This window comes from Nematolebias whitei, chromosome 4, assembly GCF_014905685.2.
Source record: "Nematolebias whitei isolate Nwh7 chromosome 4, NemWhi1, whole genome shotgun sequence".
Taxonomy (NCBI): Eukaryota; Metazoa; Chordata; class Actinopteri; order Cyprinodontiformes; family Rivulidae; genus Nematolebias; species Nematolebias whitei.
In genome coordinates, this window is record NC_056501.1 from 50,966,120 (window position 1) to 50,986,725 (window position 20,606).

At 45.0% G+C, this 20,606-nt stretch overlaps 1 protein-coding gene across 1 annotated transcript in view; it reads right to left on the reverse strand.

The window, feature by feature from the left end:
- Positions 1–20,606, reverse strand: part of ppp3cb (protein phosphatase 3, catalytic subunit, beta isozyme) — a 69,528-nt gene that overhangs the window by 22,830 nt on the left and 26,092 nt on the right. The window contains exons 5-8 of the mRNA XM_037675114.1: positions 11,399–11,544; positions 6,674–6,813; positions 5,637–5,714; positions 3,371–3,396 (exon numbers count right to left, since the gene is read on the reverse strand). Coding sequence (XP_037531042.1) covers positions 3,371–3,396; positions 5,637–5,714; positions 6,674–6,813; positions 11,399–11,544 — 390 coding nt within the window. The remainder of the gene's footprint in view (positions 1–3,370; positions 3,397–5,636; positions 5,715–6,673; positions 6,814–11,398; positions 11,545–20,606) is intronic.

A 20,606-nucleotide genomic window follows, 5' to 3' on the forward strand; every position in this document is an offset into this window, starting at 1 on the left:
TGAGAACATTACATAAGACATAAGACCTGTGTACACCCACAAATAAAGTAAAATTAAAACCATAACATAACCATATGTACACCCATACAATAGAAAACAATAAAAAAGCTTAGAGAACAGTACAGGTGGAGTATTCAGTTATAATACAGATGTAATGTGACCAAAGCAGAAATTATGAGGTAGCATTATGAGTGTTCAGGAGTCCAACAGCAGAGGGGAAGAAACTGTTCTTATGGCGGGAGGTTCTGGTCCGAATGGACCGAAGCCTCCTGCCTGAGGGGAGTGGTTCAAACAGTCCGTGTGCAGGGTGAGCAGGGTCAGCTGTGATCCGACCTGCTCGCCTCACAGTCCTGGAGACGTACAGGTCGTGGAGGGATGGAAGGCTGCAGCCGATCACCTTCTCAGCTGAGCGCACAACGCGCTGCAGTCTGAGTCTGTCCCTGGCAGTGGCCCCGGCGTACCACACCGTGATGAGGAGCTGAGGATGGACTCGATGATGGCCGTGTAGAACTGCACCATCAGCTTGGCCGGCAGCTTGGCCTTCATACAGCACCTCAGACTGAGGAAGTCTCTCGGATGAGAGACGAAACGTTTCTAGTTTTTTTGCTTTGTTTTGTTTTTGTTTTTTTGAATGTCCAGAGGACCAGATTGAACTTTTTTGGATTTTTCTACCTGGATTATTGAGCATGCAGCAGGATATTTTGAAAAATACACTAAGCACTCATAGCACAAAAACAAAACGCCGAACAGCAGCACGAACATGAGTCTGTGTGAGTATGAATGAACACAGCAGCATGAAATAATCAGCAGCATGAGATCAGCAGCATGGATAAACAGCAGCACATATCAACAATCAAGTGGCATTACAGGGATTTTTTTTCACAGTGATTTTTCTGGTTAGAGATTCATGAGTCTAACAGCCTCAGGGTAGAAGCTGTTCCTCAGTCTAGTGGTTCTACACTTAATGCTCCTTAACCTCCTTCCTGAGGGGAGCGGGGCAAAAAGTGTGTGTGCTGGGTGAGTGTGGTCCTTCATGATGCAGGTGGCCCTCTTCCTGCATCTGGAGGTGTAGATGTCTGTGATGGTGGGGAGACTGACTCCAACATCTTCTGTGCAGCCTTCACCACTCTCTGCAAAGCTTTTCTTTCTGCAGCTGTGCAGCCTCCATGCCACACATTGATGCTGGAGCACAGGATGCTCTCCACTGCACACCTGTAGAAGGAGGTGAGGACTGAGCTTCCAGACCAGCTCGTCTCAGCCGCCTGAGGAAGAAGAGTCTCTGATGAGCTTTCTTGATCAGGCTGGTAGTGTTGTTGCTCCAGCTGAGGTTGTCGTTCATGTGTACACCCAAGTACTTGTAGCTGGAGACCACTTCCACTGCAGATCCTCTTATGTTCAGGGGGGTTGTTGTGGTTAGAATACCACGTCGTGTTCAAAACGGCTGAGGCGTCGCCCTTCATATAAAAGATTTATTTGACACAACATGGGTTACAGATATTCAGAGACAAACAATTACATTAATAAGATATATGCATATAAATGGAGCATTAAGAACGAACCGCCGCCGTGTGCGCCTCCCGGAAAATGCTCAGTGGGCGTGTGTCATTTCCAGCCTTTTATCCCCGTTTGAGAAGGCTAGCTTCCTGATTGGTTCAGCTTCTGTCGCTATGGTTATGACTTAGCCCGCCCCCTCAAGGATGTTAACGTCTATATTTCAGATAAGTTTTGGTACACCGAAATCGGCTTTTGTTTAACGTTTAACTTGCTATTCTACTTTAGGGATACAAAAATGATTCGTGTCAAATTGTTTATACGTAATTATTAATTATCTACCTCATGGGTATGTTAATTCAATATCTGTTGGAGGCCGGGTGATTGTTTTTAAGGCAGATTCATCTTAGTTTCTGTGTCTGCGTTTAAACTGTTAACACTGTTTGTTTAACGTGATTATACCTTAGTGATAACACTGATTTGAAATAGTTGTTTATTTCTAGGAATAATTATATTATCTAACTTATGTTCGTGTTTTTATTTGGATCATGGTTATACTTTTAATTTGATTTTACTTAGTCAAACTATATTGTCTAAATTAAAGAGCTGTGTTCTAGCTTTATTTATGTTAATCAGTCTGCTCTCTGGCCTGATTTGATTGCTTGTAATTTATCAAATGTGAACTTGTAAAATTATCCTTAGCTACTATGAGATTATATTTAAAGGTCAACTAGTTAGAATTAGCAAACATTTTCTATAAACATAGTTCAACCTTGGAAGAAAGACACGCACACCCTTTATGTGACATGACATTTGAGTGCTTGATAGGAATTATAAAAATGTATAAAATATTAAATCCAACAGGGTGTAGATGTTTTTGTTCCTTCTGAAGTCCACAATCATCTCCATCATCTTCTTCACATTGATGTGAAGGTTATTCTCTCTGCACCAGCTCTCCAGGTGTTCCACCTCTTGCCTGTAGCTGGACTCATCATTGTTTGTGATGCATCCCACCACCGCTGTATCATCTGCAAACTTTACAATGTGACAGCCTGGATGGGTAGCTGCACAGTCATACGTGAGCAGAGTAAACAGGAGGGGGCTCAACACACATCCCTGAGGAGAGCCAGTGCTGAGGGTTATGGTGGAGGAGGAGAGGTTGTGGATCCTCACTAACTGTGGTCTGTTTGTTAAAAAGTCTAGTACCCAGTTGCAAATGGAGGGGCTTAGTCCTAGTGTGGATAGTTTGTCCATCAGGGTTTGGGGGATCATGGTATTGAAGGAGATGTGAAGTCCACAAAGAGCATACGGACGTAGGAGTCCTTCTGCTCCAGGTGGTTGAGAGCAGTGTGGACCACAGAGGAGATGGTGTCCTCTGTTGATCGGTTCTCGTAACGAAAAACATCAGATCTCCTTTATTTCACAGATTTGTCACACTAACATAAATACAATACTTCACTAATCTTATGATTTAAAAAACAAAATGATTATAAAAAATATGTTTGTGGAAAAGAGTTTTTGTTTTGTAGTCAGCCTCCAGCTCAGGGTCAGAGACAGCTCTGGCTCTGACCCTTGTTTTTCTTTAAGTTACTTGTTACGATTATTCATTTAAAAAGTTGCTGTCAGTTTTATGTGACTGAGTGAAATCTCAGCAACTCAGAAGCACGTCCCACGAACATAATTCTGTTTTAATACCAGCGAGTGCATCTGACCGCTGAACCACGACAAGCTGTCTGGATGATGGATAAAACGCTCGGGGATGGATCCACCCAACAGGAAGAAACAAACTCTCAGTCTAAGTGCTGTGATAAATCTACAGCAGCTTTAGTGAAATAAATACATATGAATATAATTATAAGCCAAGATCTCACACACTGACTGCTGAAGATGGTTCCTGTCTCAGAACTGAAAAAAAAAAGGAACTTTTTTCTTTTCAGTGTCACTGAATTCTTGGAGTTTGCGACCTGTTTTATTTTCAACTAGCTCTTTAAAATTATGGCCTATTTTCACATTTGTTTTCTGACTGATGAGCCGACAACTTGATTGCTGACTTTGTAAAAACTAAAGCATAAAAAGTTACATTTATTTCACACAGGCACAGATAAATTTGTTCTTAACTGCTGGTTAGAGAAAGAAAAACTCACAAAGGTCATTAAAGTAACTTGAAGCTGACAAAAATATATAAAAAAACATTAATTTACAACAGATCAATCAATTAAAATCAAATATTGTTTGATTTTTTTATTTATTTTTGTTCCACAGAGCTCAGAAAAATCATAAAACTGTCCTTGACAGAAAGGATGGTGTCCTGTAATGAACATCAGCAGGTTCCGTCTTGTCATCAGTCAGTCTGCATAGGTAAAGTTTGAAAAGTAGTCACTGTGCTGTTTGGCATCATGGTGTGTCCACACTGAACACGGACCACAGAAAACTAAGGACAGATTTGTCTCAGGCGCTTAGAAAGACAATAATTTACAAGCATGTTAAAGGTAAATGATTTAAACCATCTCCGAGCAGCTTGACGTTCCTGTGACTACAGCTGAACAGACTATTCAGAAGTTTAAGAGTCACAGGAGCCAACCTTATGGATGTGTCCGCAAGAGGAAATGTCAAATTGAAGAGATGGACAACATGAATGGTAACCAGAACAACTTCCAGAGATTAGAGGTGAACTCCGAGGTCAAGGTTCATCAGTGTCAGGCTGCACCATTGGTCAATGTTTGAGTCAAAGTGGACTAAATGGAAGACGACCGAGGAGGACATAAAAATAAAAATCAGGATAGAATTACCTAAAATGCATAAGTCCAAGTCACAAAAACATCTGTGTGAATGTTCTTATGATGGATGAAAACTGGAGTCCCATGAGCTCCAAGTTCACAGACAGAAATATGAAGCACAGCAAGAAAAGAGCACTGAACAGTGGAGGAGGCTCGGTTCTGGTCTGGAGCTGCTTTGGGGCGTCTCAAATCTGAGCAGGGTACAATAAAGTCTCAAGACTGTCAAGGCACTGTGGAGCTAAACGTGATGTCCAGGTTCAGAAAGCTTGTTCTCAGTCGCAGGTCATGGGTCCTCCAACAGGATAATGACCCAAAACACACATGAATGTCTCAGAACCAAACACTGGACTGTTCTGAAGTGACCTGAGCTCTGATCTAAGTCCTGTTGAACATCTGTAGAAAGAGATGAAACATCTGGAGAAGGAACTCTTCAAACCTGAGACAAGCGGAGCAGTTTGCTCATGAGGAGTGGACCAGAACACCTGTGGACCGGTGCAGAGAGACTTAAATCACTCGACTGCAGGTTGACTCAAACGATGGTAAAATATTCAGTTAAGGGAACCATCCTTTTTGTTAAGGCCAGTTTTGTTACTTTGCATTTTTTAAATAATTCTAAAATTAAAATACATAAAAAACTACTGATGTTAATTAGTTTATTATGTTTTTCTTATTATTATTATTATTATTATTATTATTATTATTATTTTCAGTTTCAACATATTTCAGTGATCAATATGTTTGTTTTTCTTCACCTGGAGGGTATAAACAAGTTTATGCACTACCTTATTTAATCAGTTTTCCCCTGCAGTTACTTCACATTATGTGGCTAAAAGAAATGTTTGGTTATCTACAAGTGCTAATAAGAGCAGCTAGTTCACACGTCTGGTGCAGCCTGCGGGCCTCATCACAAGAATACCACAGTATTTTGGCAAGAAGAAACATGTATTATAAGACTGATGATCATGCAAAGGGTTGTAGAAGTCTATTCACGTGAACAGTTGTGAAGTGTTTTAGTTTGGAGCTGTTTGGAGCTTGACCTCTCTTGTAAATGAGTCCCCGAGGCTCAGTGGGATTAACCTGTATAAATAAAGGTTGAATGAATGGTCCGACTTAAACAAGCTGTTAGTGTGTCAGTCCAGTCAGAATTAAACTCTCTTGATCTAAATGAGCTCGTTCCAAGAGCCATCTGCAACAGGTAAGATAATATTTGCTCTTAATCTTTCCCCAGAACCAGATAGAAAATATCTGAACTGTCTGTTTGGTGTTTAAATTTTTCTTTGTGGGGGAGAAAACGTGAGATGTTGAGGTGAGCAGAGCTAAATGCTGCTCCCGTTGCGCTGAGATGAGGACCAGACCGTGACAACTCACCCTGCATCCTGTGCCTCGTGCGCTCTGATGATTGACAGCAGGTTGTTGGTCTGTAAGAACTCACACACTGCTGGATAGCTGGGGGCAGAGAGAAAAGGCCACAAAACATGAGAGTAGCAGATAAAACACTGAGGAAGAAACATCCCAAAGACTTCCTGTGAGAACCAAACTGTAAACCCTGAGACAGAGGGCGATGAGGAGGCCCCTCGTTCTCTGATGGTCAGGCTGGGACCAGCAGGGGGCGCCAGTGAGGTGAGCGCACACTGATGCTGGGTCTCCTAAACATAGAAAATCTCTGTGTTTGCAACACAGAACATGTCATAACACCACCTTCAACATACAAGGAACACAGCGACGAGAACATCTGTCTCTGAGACGGCAGCTGCTTGTTTCTGGATCCCTCCATCTTGATTATTATTTTCTTATCAATCCTTCATCTCCCCCACCACCTCCATCCCACTCTGCTGCGTTGCTCTCCCCTCGTTCTCTTGCAGTATCTTAATATCACTGGCAGGAGTAGCCAGTCGTCATAGCAACAGAACCGTGCAGTCTCCCCAGGGATTGTCGGATATCTTTTTATGCTGAAACCAAACTGTGTGTGTGTGTGTGTGTGGGGGGGGGGGGGGGGTGTTGATAACCAAGCTTTTCCATCTCTGCTACAAATCCCAGCAAATATTAGTGGATGTTGCCGGATGAGATGTAACTGTGGACTCTTTCTGTTCTCACATCTCCAGCACCCCGACGTCGTCACGAAACTTATTAGATTACTGATTTGCAGATGAGTACCTTCAATATTTACCCACAAGGCACTGGGGCTACTGAGATACGCTGACTAAGCTCAGTGAAATGCATCAATCCCAGTTCCAGCTGGTAAATTTTGATGATATTTCTTCTGTGTGGATATTGTGTGTCCTCCTGTTTCAAGATCAGGTTAGTTCATATTTCTGCCCAAACACAGATCACAATCAATAAAAGTCATTAGTTTTGTTTCCGTCTGCTGCAGCAATGTTTTGAAGAGTTGTTTTGTCTTCCTGTACCTGTAGAAATAGGAGCATCCTCTGACTGTGTTGTGCCCAAAGTACTCCTGGGTCTTCTCATTGCCAAAGTCCTCCAGGGGGTCGGACCACAACAGGTCGCACATGGGCCCGAACGCCGGGGGCTCTTTAAACCGGTCCAACTGGGACAGAAGACAAACGGACGGAAACCTCAGAGATACACACGAAAATGAAGACAGGTCAACTCTTATCGTAGACATCGGACAAGAAAGAGGGCACGCACAAAAAATAAACACACACTGTCGGAGCAGAGCATCTCCATGGCAACCCTCACCACACAGGAGGGAGAAGATGTCACACCAGCAGATTCACCATGGAAACACTGCCATTAGAGGAGGACGTGTGTGTCTTTGTGTTGCGTGGTGCTGTGTACACCCATGTGAGGCTTCTCTCCCCGGTGTGCTTCCATGCTCCTTATGAGTTGATTTGTTGAACAAATTGTTGGAAATCAGTTCTAAAAGTTTTGCAGTTTGGAGCTGCTGTGTTTTTGGTGTCAGTGTGAGACATCTTTAACACTGAAGACGAAAGCAGACCAGGTTTTTGCCTGCGTGTGCGTTTGTCTGTACTGTTTGTAATCTCACGAAGCACTGGACAAGTACTGATATAAATACAGACTCAAATACAAATACTAAAATCAGAAATAAAGAATAGAAACTAATTACTGCAAGTATACTGTAGTTACTATTGAATAACCTTTGAAGTCAACCACATTCAAGATGGCTGCCACAGCTTCAAACTTGGAAAACATAAAAATGGCGTGAAATCAGGCCATTTGACAGTTATTGAGCTAAAATTTAGTGTCGTAGAAGCTGAGAGTCATCACCAAGTGCCAAGTACTCGTACAGTTTCTGTTGTTTTATGTTTGCCGTAAACTATTAGACTCATCTTTGTCTGTCTGGCGGATGGTACTGTAAGGATAATTTAATTATCTCTTTAATAGCTCATTAAATACATACATATATCTTCCATCAGGTACAGCTGGTTCACATTTGGGGTCAAACCCAATTCAGAATGGCCACCACAGCTAAGTGACCAATGTAAACACAAAAAATACTATGACTCAGTTAATTTGACTAGTACTGAGCTCTAATTTGGTGACTGAGACTGATCCTCTTCAGAAAGCTAACACATCTTTTGACATGAAATCATGGATAGCATCATTTTCAAGGTGTGACCAAAATGGTTTTAACTTTATTTTTTTCATTCATTCATTCATTCAACCTTTATTTAAACAGATAAATCACATTGAGCCTCGAAGACTCATTCACAAGTGAGACCTGTTTGGACAAAACCAGTGGTTAACTGGACACATGTAGGAGTTGGAGCCGAAAAAATTCCTATCAGACTTTTTTTTTCTTGCCTGAGAAAAAAAAAAAACCCTAATAATAAACAAGCAAATATTTACGTAGACATTCATTCATTTCATTTTAAGACCATTTTCAAGGTTGCAGACAACATGCATTACTTTAAAGAATGCTAGGACTTTTACTGAAAAATACATTTTGCTTGAGCCAATCCTAATAATCTGAACTCTTCTATTCTCCTTTTTTAATCCAGTACACGTTGAAGTTCAGGTAAAAGCCCTGAAGCTAAAATGAAGTGGATTCATTAAAGTTGGTGCAAAGCTTTGTGGAGTTGCTCAACTTCAGCAACAAACAAGCGTCTATGGCGGCCTTCAAGAGGTATGAGACGAGACATGAGTCCAGATAAATGGACGCCCCCTTGGATGGCAGAGTGGGCTGGAATAAATCCAGGCAGCTGTCTTCAAGAGCCCCGGAGTCATTTGTTCCTGCTGCAGCGGCTCTGGCCCATAAACACACAAAGTAAAAGAGCTGGTGTTTTATGAGTCTGCAGTATCGTTCTTACTCTGGTTCTGTTCTGACAAAGTTCAGGAGGTGCCTGATAGGCTCAACAAACCTATTCAGAGGTTCAGGAGCTGGACAAAGGTTGTCAAAACGTCTTGATACTGTCCTCCATCGTCTTCAGGAGCCATCAGCAGCGTGCGACCAGGCAGTGCAGGGCCCATCCTTTCATTAGTCATGTTTCAAGTAATGCCACCAGCCCGTTTCATTTATTTTGAGTTTTGCTGCTATAAATACATTTAAATTTAATAAATGTAAATGACTTAATTAAATGGTTAATTTTCTTAACTTGTTAGACAATGTATTGAGACTACTGCCCTTTTCCTCTGATTGAGAAGCTTTGGCTTAAACTGTAAATCCCTGTGAATAAGTTGGACATATGCAGAAGCTCATAAAGCATATGATAAATTGTAAATAATTTAAAAAGTTAACAATCCTTCAAAGAGATGAAATAAAATTCATTGAAGAAATGCATATTACCAGCCTTGTTTCAGGCCAGAGTTTCCAACAGGGATGGTCTTGTGGAGGAGCGGCGCTGTGGATTGATCAGGTGAAGAACGTTCATTCAGAATGTGTCCTGTGAATGAAGCTCTGCTCAGCTTTTACTTCAGTACCTGTCGGGCTGACAGTTTAGACGTTTTTGTGATGGCCAAGGTCAATAAGTTGTGGCGGCCATTTAATACCTAGTTGACTTCACCAGTTAGCTGAACTCTTTACAGTAACTAATGCACATGCAAAAAAAAATCAGGTGAAGTGCACCTAATACTTTCATAGCTGTCTTTTACACCTGCTTCTTATTGACTGTTCCATACAGACATATGTAAAAATTAACTTTATTAGTATTTTATATTGTGAGCTCAAGGTGCAATGTTGCCAGGTGTCTGAATGTATATGAATGTTTCTGTTCAGTGTCCTGAGATGACTTCTGTTGGGACTTGGCGCTTTATAAATAAACTGAATCGAATGACTGCAGAGCAGCTGAAACACTTACTGTGAACTCAGTTTAGACTAAATATATTTCAATGAACCAGAAGTATGCATGGATCTATTTAGACCACAAAGCACTGACTTTGAACATGCATAGTAACTGTAACAATGGGATTTGCCTGGTTAAATAAAGGTTAATAAATAAAAATAAACTGTAACAAGGTCAATCACAAGATTTCACACAACGAAAATCATTTGAACTGTGTTGGTGAAGTTTTACAGCTTCTCACACCAAACTTTAGCTTAGCAGACGTAAGAGACAAACAGTGTAGCACGGTGGTTCAGCTGGCAGAGCTGTTGCCTTTCAGTGAGAAGGTCACTGGATCGAATCCCGGCCGAGGGTCTTTCTGGGGGGAGTTTGCATGTTCTCTCTGTGCTGTGTGGGTTTTCTCCAGGTACTCCTGTTTCCTCCCACAGATCAAAACATGCATGTAAAACTGATTGATTTAAATTGTCTCTAGGTGTGAGTGAGAGAGTGAATTTGTCTCGTTTGTCTCCATATGTCCCTGTGATGGACTGGAGACATGTCCACCGTGTCCCAGGCCTCTTGCACAGTGACTGCTGGATATGGGTACCAGTGACCCCCATGACCCGACAAGGAAGAAACAAGTAAAAATAATGGATGCATGGATGGACAAATGGTAAATGGACTGTACTTATACAGCGCCTTTCTATCTTATAGAGATACTCAAAGCTCTTTACAATCTGTGCCTCATTTACCCATTCATACAGCTCTATACTAGATCTCTACAAAGATAATTGAACAAATCATTCTAAAGAGACTAATCAGAGCTTTAGATCACATTCATACACTGGTGGGACACACATCAGAGGCTATGACATTGGAGGTTAAGTGTCTTGCCCGGGGACACTTCGGCATGTGACTGCTGGTGGATTCGAACTCCCAACTCCTGCATTGGAGGACGACTGCTCTAACCACTGAGCCACAGCCGCCCTCAAACAAATACCCACAAACAGTATTGTAATCTGTTAGTACTAAGATGTAAAAGTAAGTGTAAGTTGGGGACCTGTCTCTGCTACAAACTCTTTAATTTCAGCTCAAAGTTGTAAAACTGACTTTGCTGTGGCAGCCATCTTGAATGCTGTGACTCCATAAGGTATCAGTTGTAAACATTTTACAAAACATTAATAAGTGTTCATAAAACAGTTACAAAACACTGTACACCGAAGCACGCTCATTAAGTGGCACGATAAATTGTTCTACCTGATTCACACATGTAAATGTAAATGTAATATATTCTTAATTGTTGCTCAGCTTCTTTTTAACCAAGTAACTTTGCAGGTCACTTACTGACAAATGCTCGATATTTGTTCAAATTTTCAATTCATTCATTTATACCGGTCAGTCTCATCGAGCCTCGAGGACTCATTTACAAAAGAGACCTGTTAAAGCTAAAGAACACAGATTTAAAATGTAAATTACAAAGAGCATACGAAATCTGTGAGAATGGAGAGTCCTGATTCATGATCGCTCACTATTCAGCAGGAAACAAGTCAGTATTTGATTTGAAATGTACTATTACTGTTTATTAATGGTTTATTACATGTTTTACAGCTTAATCTATCCATCCTTAGATAGAGAACTTTACTAATTGGCTTTTCTTTGTATGTGAATGTTCCTGTAAAGTGTCCTAAGACAACTTTGTTGTGATTTGGCGCTATATAAATCAACTGAATTGAAAAATTTTATTAATTAATAACTGCATTATTATCTATTATTTACTAGTTTGCAATGATACCCATTATTGTACAGTGGTGGTTTAGACTGCCACAGTTTACTTGTACTAAGTCTGCGTTGTTAATCCTAAAGCGTATGTTTTTGTGTTTCTTGTCGTACCTTCTTGATGTCATCCAGCGTGTGGATTTCTGGTGAAAGCCCCCCATGGACACACAGGAACTGCTGGTTCATCAGCGCTGCCAGCGGCAGGCAGTCGAATGCCTCCATGCAGGAGTCATACACTTGTTCTGAGTACTTGATCTTACCTGGGGGGCAGAGGAGAGGACAGAGATTTCAGGACCTGAGTGTGATTTGACGTGTTTTGAACACCGACCACGCCCCACACATTTTACACTCTCAGTTTCTGACCTTGTGATGAACACAAACACAGAAGATGCAGGAAATAAACTAAATAGCTCAGACACAAAAGGTTTCAATCAGCCTAATACAGAAACTCTTTAAAATACATACTGGTGTGAAGGAACGTTACATTAGCTAATATTACACAGCCACACTTTTACATGACTCCTCTGGTTTAATGCCGTTTTCTCAACCAAAGATAAGTGCTGAGACCATTGACCAGTTGTAATGTGGGGAGGACACTGGGTGGGGTGGAGGGGGGTCCTCCCCTAGAAATTATTGAATAGATGCATTTCCTGCATTCTGATGTATTTTAACAGGTTGTTAAACATTTACGATTACCTACATATCAAACACTTGAGTCAGTAATTATTTTAGAGAGCAACAAGAAGTCTGACCAACAGCTCTCCTTGTGTGAATAGAGCACGCTCCGTTTCTCCCACGCATCCTAACCCCCCACCCCATCAACAACTACCAGCACAAAGCTATTGCACAAAACAGAGGTGTCTCCCTCTCCTCCCCCCGTGAGTGCCCAGCCAAGGCAGGTGACCTCGGGGAAACACTGCATGGTGTGGGGTTGTTGTAGGTAACCAGGAAAACCTGGAGTGGATTTTTAGTGGTTTGAGTACAGTAGTCGCTCGTTTATTGCGGGGGATCTGTACTGAAGCCCTGCAAGTGAAAAACCTTCAACTTGGAATAGTAGGAATAATAGTTTGGGGGCCGAGATGGGGTAGAGACAGGGCAGCCGAATCGGGACCCGAAAGCCCCAGGTTTGATTCTCTGTCATTCCTACATGTTGTGGTGTCTGAGCAAGACACCCAATCCCCAATTGCTTCCTGGGCACCTACATAACTGCCCACTGCTCAACCTGGGTGTATCTCAGGTGTGATGGGTAAAATGCAGATAACTAATTTCGCCATTGTATGGTAATATACAATGATGACAACACATAGCACTTATAGTTGTATAAGGTGATGGATGGGTTAAATGCAGAGACTAATTTCGCCATTGTATGGAAACATACAGTGCTGACATTGTGATGACATTATTATTATTATTATTATTATAAGTAGCAGTGTATTTTTGTATATATAAATACAAACCGGATTCCAAAAAAGTTGTTACACTAAACAAATTGTGAATAAAAACTGAATGCAATGATATGGAGGTGCCAACATCTAATATTTTATTCAGAATAGAACACAAATCACAGATCAAAAGTTTAAACTGAGAGAATGTGTCATTTTAAGGGAAAAATCTGTTGTTTCCAAATTTCATGGCATCAACAAATCCCAAAAAAGTTGGGACAAGTCCATTTTTACCCTGTGTGGCATCCCCCCTTCTTCTTACAACACTCAACAGACGTCTGGGGACAGAGGAGACCAGTTTCTCAAGTTTAGAAATAGGAATGCTCTCCCATTCATGTCTAATACAGGCCTCTAACTGTTCAATCAACTTGGGCCTTCTTTGTCACACCTTCCTCTTTATGATGCGCCAAATGTTCTCTATAGGTGAAAGATCTGGACTGCAGGCTGGCCATTTCAGTACCCAGATCCTTCTCCTATGGAGCCATGATGTTGTGATTGCTGCAGAATGTGGTCTGGCATTATCGTGTTGAAAAATGCAGGGTCTTCCCTGAAAGAGATGACGTCTAGATGGGAGCATATGTTGTTCTAGAACCTGAACATAGTTCTCTGCATTAATGGTGCCTTTCCAGACATGCAAGCTGCCCATGCCAATTGAGAGCTTTGCCTTTTGACTCAGCTCTCTCTTCACCACGACAGACCAGTACAGCGCTTGCTTCACTGACGATGCTGCACCTATCCGCCTATTGATCTCACGCTCCATTTTTCCCTCATTCGTGAACAAGACCTTGAGATACTTGAACTCCTCCACTTGGGGCAGGACCTTCTCCCAGAGCCGGAGAGGGCACTCTACCCTTTTCCGGCTCAAAACCATGGCCTGGGATTTGTAGGACCTGAACCTCATCCTGGCTGTGTCACACTCGGCTGCAAACCGCTCCAGTGAAAGCTGTAGATCACGGCGTGATGAAGCCAATAGGACCACATCATATGCAAAAAAACAGAGAAGTGATCCTAAGGCCACCAAAATGGATCCCCTTAACGCCTTGGCTGCGTCTAGAAATTCTGTCCGTAAAAGTTATGAACAGAATCGGTGACAAAGGACAACCTTGGCGGAGTCCAACTCTCACTGGGAATGAGCAGATTTACTGCCAGCAATGCGGACCAATCTCTGACACTGGTCGTACAGGGACCTAACAGCCTGTATCAAAGGGCCTGCTACCCCATACTCTTTGAGTACCCCCTAAAGGGCTCCCCAAGGGATGCGATCGAATGCCTTCGTCAAGTCCACAAAGCACATGTAGACTGGTTGGGCAAACTCCCACGCACCCTTCAGGACCCTGCTGAGGGTGTAGAGCTGGTCCAATTTTCCAAGACCAGGACGAAAACCATACTGCTCCTCCTGAATCTGAGGTTTGACTATCCGACAGACCCTCCTCTCCAGATCCCCTGAATAGACCTTACCAGGGAGGCTTAAGAGCGTGATCCCCCTGTAGTTGGAACACACTCTATGGTCCCCTTTTTTGAATATGGGTACCACCACCCCAGTCTGACAAGCTAGGGGAACTGCCCCCAAAGTCCACGCAATATTGCAGAGTCATGTAAGCCAACACAACCCCACAACATCCAGAGCCTTAAGGAACTCGGGGCGAATCTCATCCACCACTGGGGCCCTGCCACTGAGGAGCTTTTTTTTTTTTTTTTTTTTAATAGGATAGAAAGAAAGAAAAGACAAAGTAATACTCCAAAATATAAGAAATATACACAAAGAGAGCACACGGCAAAACACCCGGCCACTGTCTGTTCACCTGCAAAGAGCATGACAAAACACAGCAACAAAATACATATGTGTAAAGAACTTAAAATATTCATGGCTTTGCAGTAAGTTTCCATAAATATATATACCCATACCTACGCCCATATACATACATACATACACATGAATATACATTCACATACATATCTATATATCTATATATCTACATATAAAGCCTACATAAGCATCCCTGCATCTATTTGTGTGTGGTTGTGAGCATGCATAAGTGTATAAGGCTTCTCTAATAGAACATTTAATAGTAACCGTGAAGCAGCAGAGACCCGACCCCCAAGACCAGAGGCAGACAAAAAAAAGGGGGACCAGAGCCCAAGACCCCAGCAGGGACCCCGACTGCGGAGCCCCCAGGGCCACCCACACAGGACAAACCACTCACCCACCCCCCCAGATCGGACCACAGGGGAGAACCGGAAGATCCCCACCAGCGACCACATGCAGTGACCCCCCGGGGCCAACAGCAACAAACTCATAGGCCCCCGCTGGAACCCGCCGCACCGATGCAGTTCCAGGCCCGGGCACCGAGGCCCGGGCACCGAGGACGCACACCACCCAGGCCAAGGCCCGACAGGGCCAGAGGACCCGAGCCCCACCAGGCAGACACCAGGCCAAGCCGACACACGCCCAAGTGCCCAGCCCCCGACACCAAGGGCCCCAAGCGCGCCGGCAGGCAAGGGCACACCCCACCAGGGGGCCACGCGATAGGGGCGCGATGCCAAGCACCCCCAGTTGTATCAAAGAGGGGGCAGTCCGAGTCTCGGCCTAACAAATACCCATTCATACACAGACACAATCACACAGTCCCAGCCTCATTCTCACACTCACTCACTCACTCAAAGACATACAATAACGATAAATTTAATTCTTATTCCCGATACGCACTCTATATCCCCCAGGTCCAAGACATGTACCCGTCCTCTACATGGGGCAGCTCATGCCCAAACCCAGGAGATAGACCCATTCATTCTCGAGCGGAGAGGAGCCAATATCCCAGACCCGGCCCAGGCCATGCCCAGCCGACAGGACACCCCCCCGCACGAAGAGGTCACACCACCGACCACCCCCACACACCGCCAACTACCAAACACGCGCCCCCAGCCGACCACCCGCCAGGCCCCGGCAGCCACCCCGGCCAGCGGGCCAACCATGGCACCCAAGAGCCAAGCTCAGGGGGTCCAAACAACCCCAGGGAGAGCACAGCGGCAGCACCGCCCACGGCAATCCCCCAGACCCGAACCCCCACATAGTCCTGGTCAACACCCGACGGCCTGCCCTTCTCCCGGACACCACCCCTGGAATGGCAGTTAGGGAACCAGGGGGGTGAGAGAAAAAAAAAAGAAGAGAATAAGACCCCGACACATACACCCCCGCCCCTAGATGTGCTGTTGATGTGTGTTGTTGTATAGTGCCATTAAAAAGGAAAGAAGAAGGAGTAAAGGCTGGCATGATGCCAGTTCCCCCTCCCCTCCAACTCTATCCAAACCCTAGTGTCTAAATGCAACCATTGTAAGTGAGCACAGGCACAGGGGGCGAGAGTAAGGTCATCCCACCACCTATAGCCATAGTGCCCACCTCAAGTTCTTATATGTGAATGTCATGAGGATGTTATGAGTGAATGTCTAAGGTGTACAATAAAATTGAGTCCCAGGTGGCTAGTCAACAGAGATGTAAAATTGTTGCAGCACACCCGAGCCCAAACAACCCTAAATGTGTGGAATTGAAATGAAGAGGGTGGAAGTGCATGGTGAGGGATGGGGAGAAATATAACTGTAAGAGCAAATGCTCCCACAGGGAGTCAGCTCCCCCACTGACCCAACAGCCCCCCCCAGTTCCCCAAGGTCCACCCAGGGATTGAGGCCAAGACACCTCTCCATCTGGACCGACCGCCAGGCCCGCTGAGCTCCAGACCAGAGAGGGACAGAGCCCCGAGAGCCGCCAGAAGCAGTACCAGCGGCCCACACACCTGAGGGCCACCAAGACCCCCACAAACCATAGTCAGCCCGCCACCAGATGAAGCCAAACCCCACCAGGGCGGCCCAGCCAAGAGCGCCCGCCCAACCGCCGACAGAGCCAGGAAGCACCGGGAGCGAGCCCCCACCACAGGAAAGGGGCCAGCCAGTCGGCCATGCACAGTCCCGGGCCGCCCCCAAGGACATCCACCCAGTCCCCACCCCAGAAGAAATACTACACCCACCCCTCATTCAGACATCTCTCAAAACACATAGCACACTAGACACCTAGGCTGGGTCAAACTACCCCCTCTTAGGGGCCACTGGTCACGCCCCCAAACACCCAACCCCCCAGCCCCTGAACCCACAACCTACCAGCGAGCCGAAGGCCCCTGCCCAGAACCGGGCACCAGAGCGCAAGCCGGCCCAGAGCCCGGCAACCTGCCCGCCAGAGCCCAAGATCCCCGATCCCCACAGGCCCAAGCCCGGGGGCGACAAGCCCCCAGAACCCCAAGCCCCCGCGCCCACCCCGAACCCACCCCAGCACAGCCAGGCTACCAGATCGGTGACCCACGACCGCCGCCACAGACCACCTGAGGGCCCGCATGCAGCCACCAGCAGACATCCCCCAGAACCACCCAGGCCCTCTCCAGGGCGAAAGCAGTGCCCCCCCTGCCCAGGTACCCCCAAGAGCCCAGCCCCCGGCAACCCCCCCGGTGCCCCAAACCCATACACCCACCTCCACATCAACCCCAAGACCCCACAAGGTCAGATCCCAGACTACCCACCCTCACTATGTAACGGAGCCGATCAAAGGAGCCCAGAGAGATTGATCCGATGTGTCGGCAGATGCTGTTTCAAGACTAATATGATCTAACAGAAGATTTTTATACTGATTAATGCTAAGATTATTTTTATTTTTCCAATTCAGGATTATGGTTTTCTTTGCAATGCATAAGGCAGTGAAAATCATGCGACATGTATTTTTTTTCCAGGGTAACATCTTCCAAGATAGCCAATAAGCAAACAGACGGAGAGAGTGGAATATTAAATTTCAGACATTTAGACAAGTCTTCACAAACCTGGACCCAGAACCTCTGAACGGGTGGGCAGAGCCAGAGTGCATGGATATAATCATCAGGAATATTGTCTGTGCACTGTGAGCAGTTGTTAGATGATGTAAATCCCATCCTAAACGTTCGCTGACCTGTATAATGTACTCTATAAAGAACTTTATACTGTATTAATTGTAAGTTGGAGATTCTAGTCATTTTAAATGTTCCTAAACATATTTGAGACCAGGTGTTTTTGTCAAAATTGATTGATAAATCTGACTCCCATTTTGCAACAGGTAGCATTATGGAGTCATTGATTCTAGACAATTTCTTGTATATTTTAGATAATAATTTGGGGGATTTAAGATTAAGAAACTGAGCTTTTTAATCACCTCTGTGACTTCAGCACCAAAGATTGGAGAGCCGACCCAAGGTTCCAGGCTCCGCTTCCTTAGTGGAAGACGTGCCAGTGAGATTGAGGAGGTCTTCGAAGTATTCTGCCCACCGACACGACATCCTGAGTTGAGGTCAGCAGCACACCAGCTCCACTATAAATAGGGTTGGTGGCATACCACTTCCCCCCCCGGGACGCCGGATGGTGGGCCAGAATTGCCTCGAAGCCATGTGTAAGTCATTCTCCATGGCCTCTCCGAACTCCTCCCATGCCCATGTTTTTGCCTCAGTGACCACCTGAGCTGCATGCTGCTTGGAATGCCGGTACCCATCAGGTGCTTCCGAGGTCCCACAGGTCAAAAAGGCCCGATATGACTCTTTCTTCAGCCTGACAGCATCCCTCATCGCCGGTGTCCACCATCGGGTTCGAGGGTTACCGTGGCGACAGGCACCGACAACCTTGCGGCCACAGCTCTGATAAGCCGCCTCGACAATAGAGGCACGAAACATGGTCCACTCGGATTCAATGTCACCCACCTCACCCGGAACATATTCGTAGCTCTCCCAGAGGTGGGAGTTAGAGCTCTGTCTCACAGGAGACTCTGCCAGACGTTCCCAGCAGATCCTCACAATACGTTTGGGTCTGCCATGTCTGACCAGCATCATCTCCCACCATCGGAGCCAACTCACCGCCAGGTAGTGGTCAGTAGACAGCTCCACCCCTCTCTTCACCCGAGTGTCCAAGACATGTGGCCACAGATCAGATGAGACGACAACAAAGTTGATCATCGAACTGCGGCCTAAGGTGTCCTGGTGCCTAGAGCACATATGGACACCCTTATGCTTGAACATGGTGTTCGTTATGGACAATCCATGACGAGCACAGAAGTCCAACAACAGAACACCACTCGGGTTCAGATCAGGGTGGCCGTTCTTCCCAACCACACCACTCCAGGTCTCACTGTCATTGCCCACGTGAGCGTTGAAGTCCCCCAGTAGAACAAGGGAGCCCCCAGGAGACGTACTCTCCAGTACCCCCTCTAAGGACTCCAAAAAGGGTGGGTAATCTGAGCTGCCATTTGGCACATAAGCACAAACGATCGTCAGAACCCATCCCCCCACACGTAGGCGGAAGGAGGCTACCCTCTCGTTCACTGGGGTGAACCCCAACGTACAGGCACCAAGATGGGAGGCAAAAAGTATGTCCACTCCTGCTCGGCGCCTCTTGCCATGGGCAACTCCAGAGTGGAAGAGTGTCCAACCCCTCTCAAGGAAACTAGTTCCAGAGCCATGTGTTGAGGTGAATCCGACTATTTCTAGCCGGAAACTCTCAACCTCACACACCAGCTCAGGCTCCTTCCCCACCAGAGAGGTGACATTCCACGTCCCAATAGCCAGCTTCTGTAGCCGAGGATCAGACTGCCAGGGTCTCCGCCCCCGGCCACCACCCATCCCACATTGCACCCGACCTCTTTGGCCCCTCCCACAGGTGGTGAGCCCATGGGAAGGGGGAACTACATCTCCTCTTCGGGCTGTACACAGCTGGGCTCCATGGGTAAAAGCCCGGCCACCAGGCGCTTGCCAGCATGCCCCACCTCCAGGCCCGGCTCCAGAGTGGGACCCCGGTGACCCATGTCTGGGTGGGGGAACGTTGTTTCCGTTAATTGTGCTCATCATAAGGCGTCTTTAGGCTGCACTTTGTCTGGTCCCTCACCATATATACATATATATATATATATATACATACATATATATACACATATATATATATATATATATATATGTGTGTATATATATATACACATATATATACAAAGTATATATATATGTGTATATATATATATATACTTTGTATATATAGGTGTTTTAAACCCTTCCCACACTCTTTCAATATTCTAAACAATGTTTCTAAACTCTAAAAGCTCTAAAAGAGCCACTCAATTACCTGCAAGCGGTCTCAGCCACGCCCACTTCTATGTTCTGCACGGATATCAGCTACAGCAGGAAATTTATCCTGCAGTGTGGGCTGCACAAAGGTGCAGTAGGTGCTAAATAATTTAAAATAATTTATTTTAAATAAAAATCTGATGCTGATCATGCAGCTCATCCATCAATCAGCCAATTGTGTGTCATGTCCAATTTTATTTTGAAAAATCAATCAGTCTGCGACAAATGAACCGCGAAGTAGCGAGGGACTACTGTGTTCTCCTATTAAGCAAGTGAAATGGATTTGTTCACGAAGAAATAAAAACAACACTGGGTGAACTAATATTTCATGATAAATGTTGTGTGGGGGTAGAGGTGTTCCGAAAAAATATTTTTTAAAAGTGGGGGGACATGTCCCTTTCCCGTATAACTGTTGCGACACCTATGGCTGAGACCTTTGTTTGCTGATGGTGCTGAAGCGTCTGGATTTATCAGTATGCTGGGAGATGAATAATCTATTGACTATTAGACAGAACATCACTTCAAAAACAAACAGACTGTCCTTTGAAGAAAGAAAAGAGGAAAGAAGATGATGAAGGAGGGAATTAACAGAAGAGAGTGTGAGAATAAGAAAATGCCAGTCAAGTTGGGTACCAGTGATCTGTGTGTGTGCGTGTGTGTGTGTGTGTGTGTGTGTGTGTGTGTGTGTGTGTGTGTGTGTGTGTGTGTGTG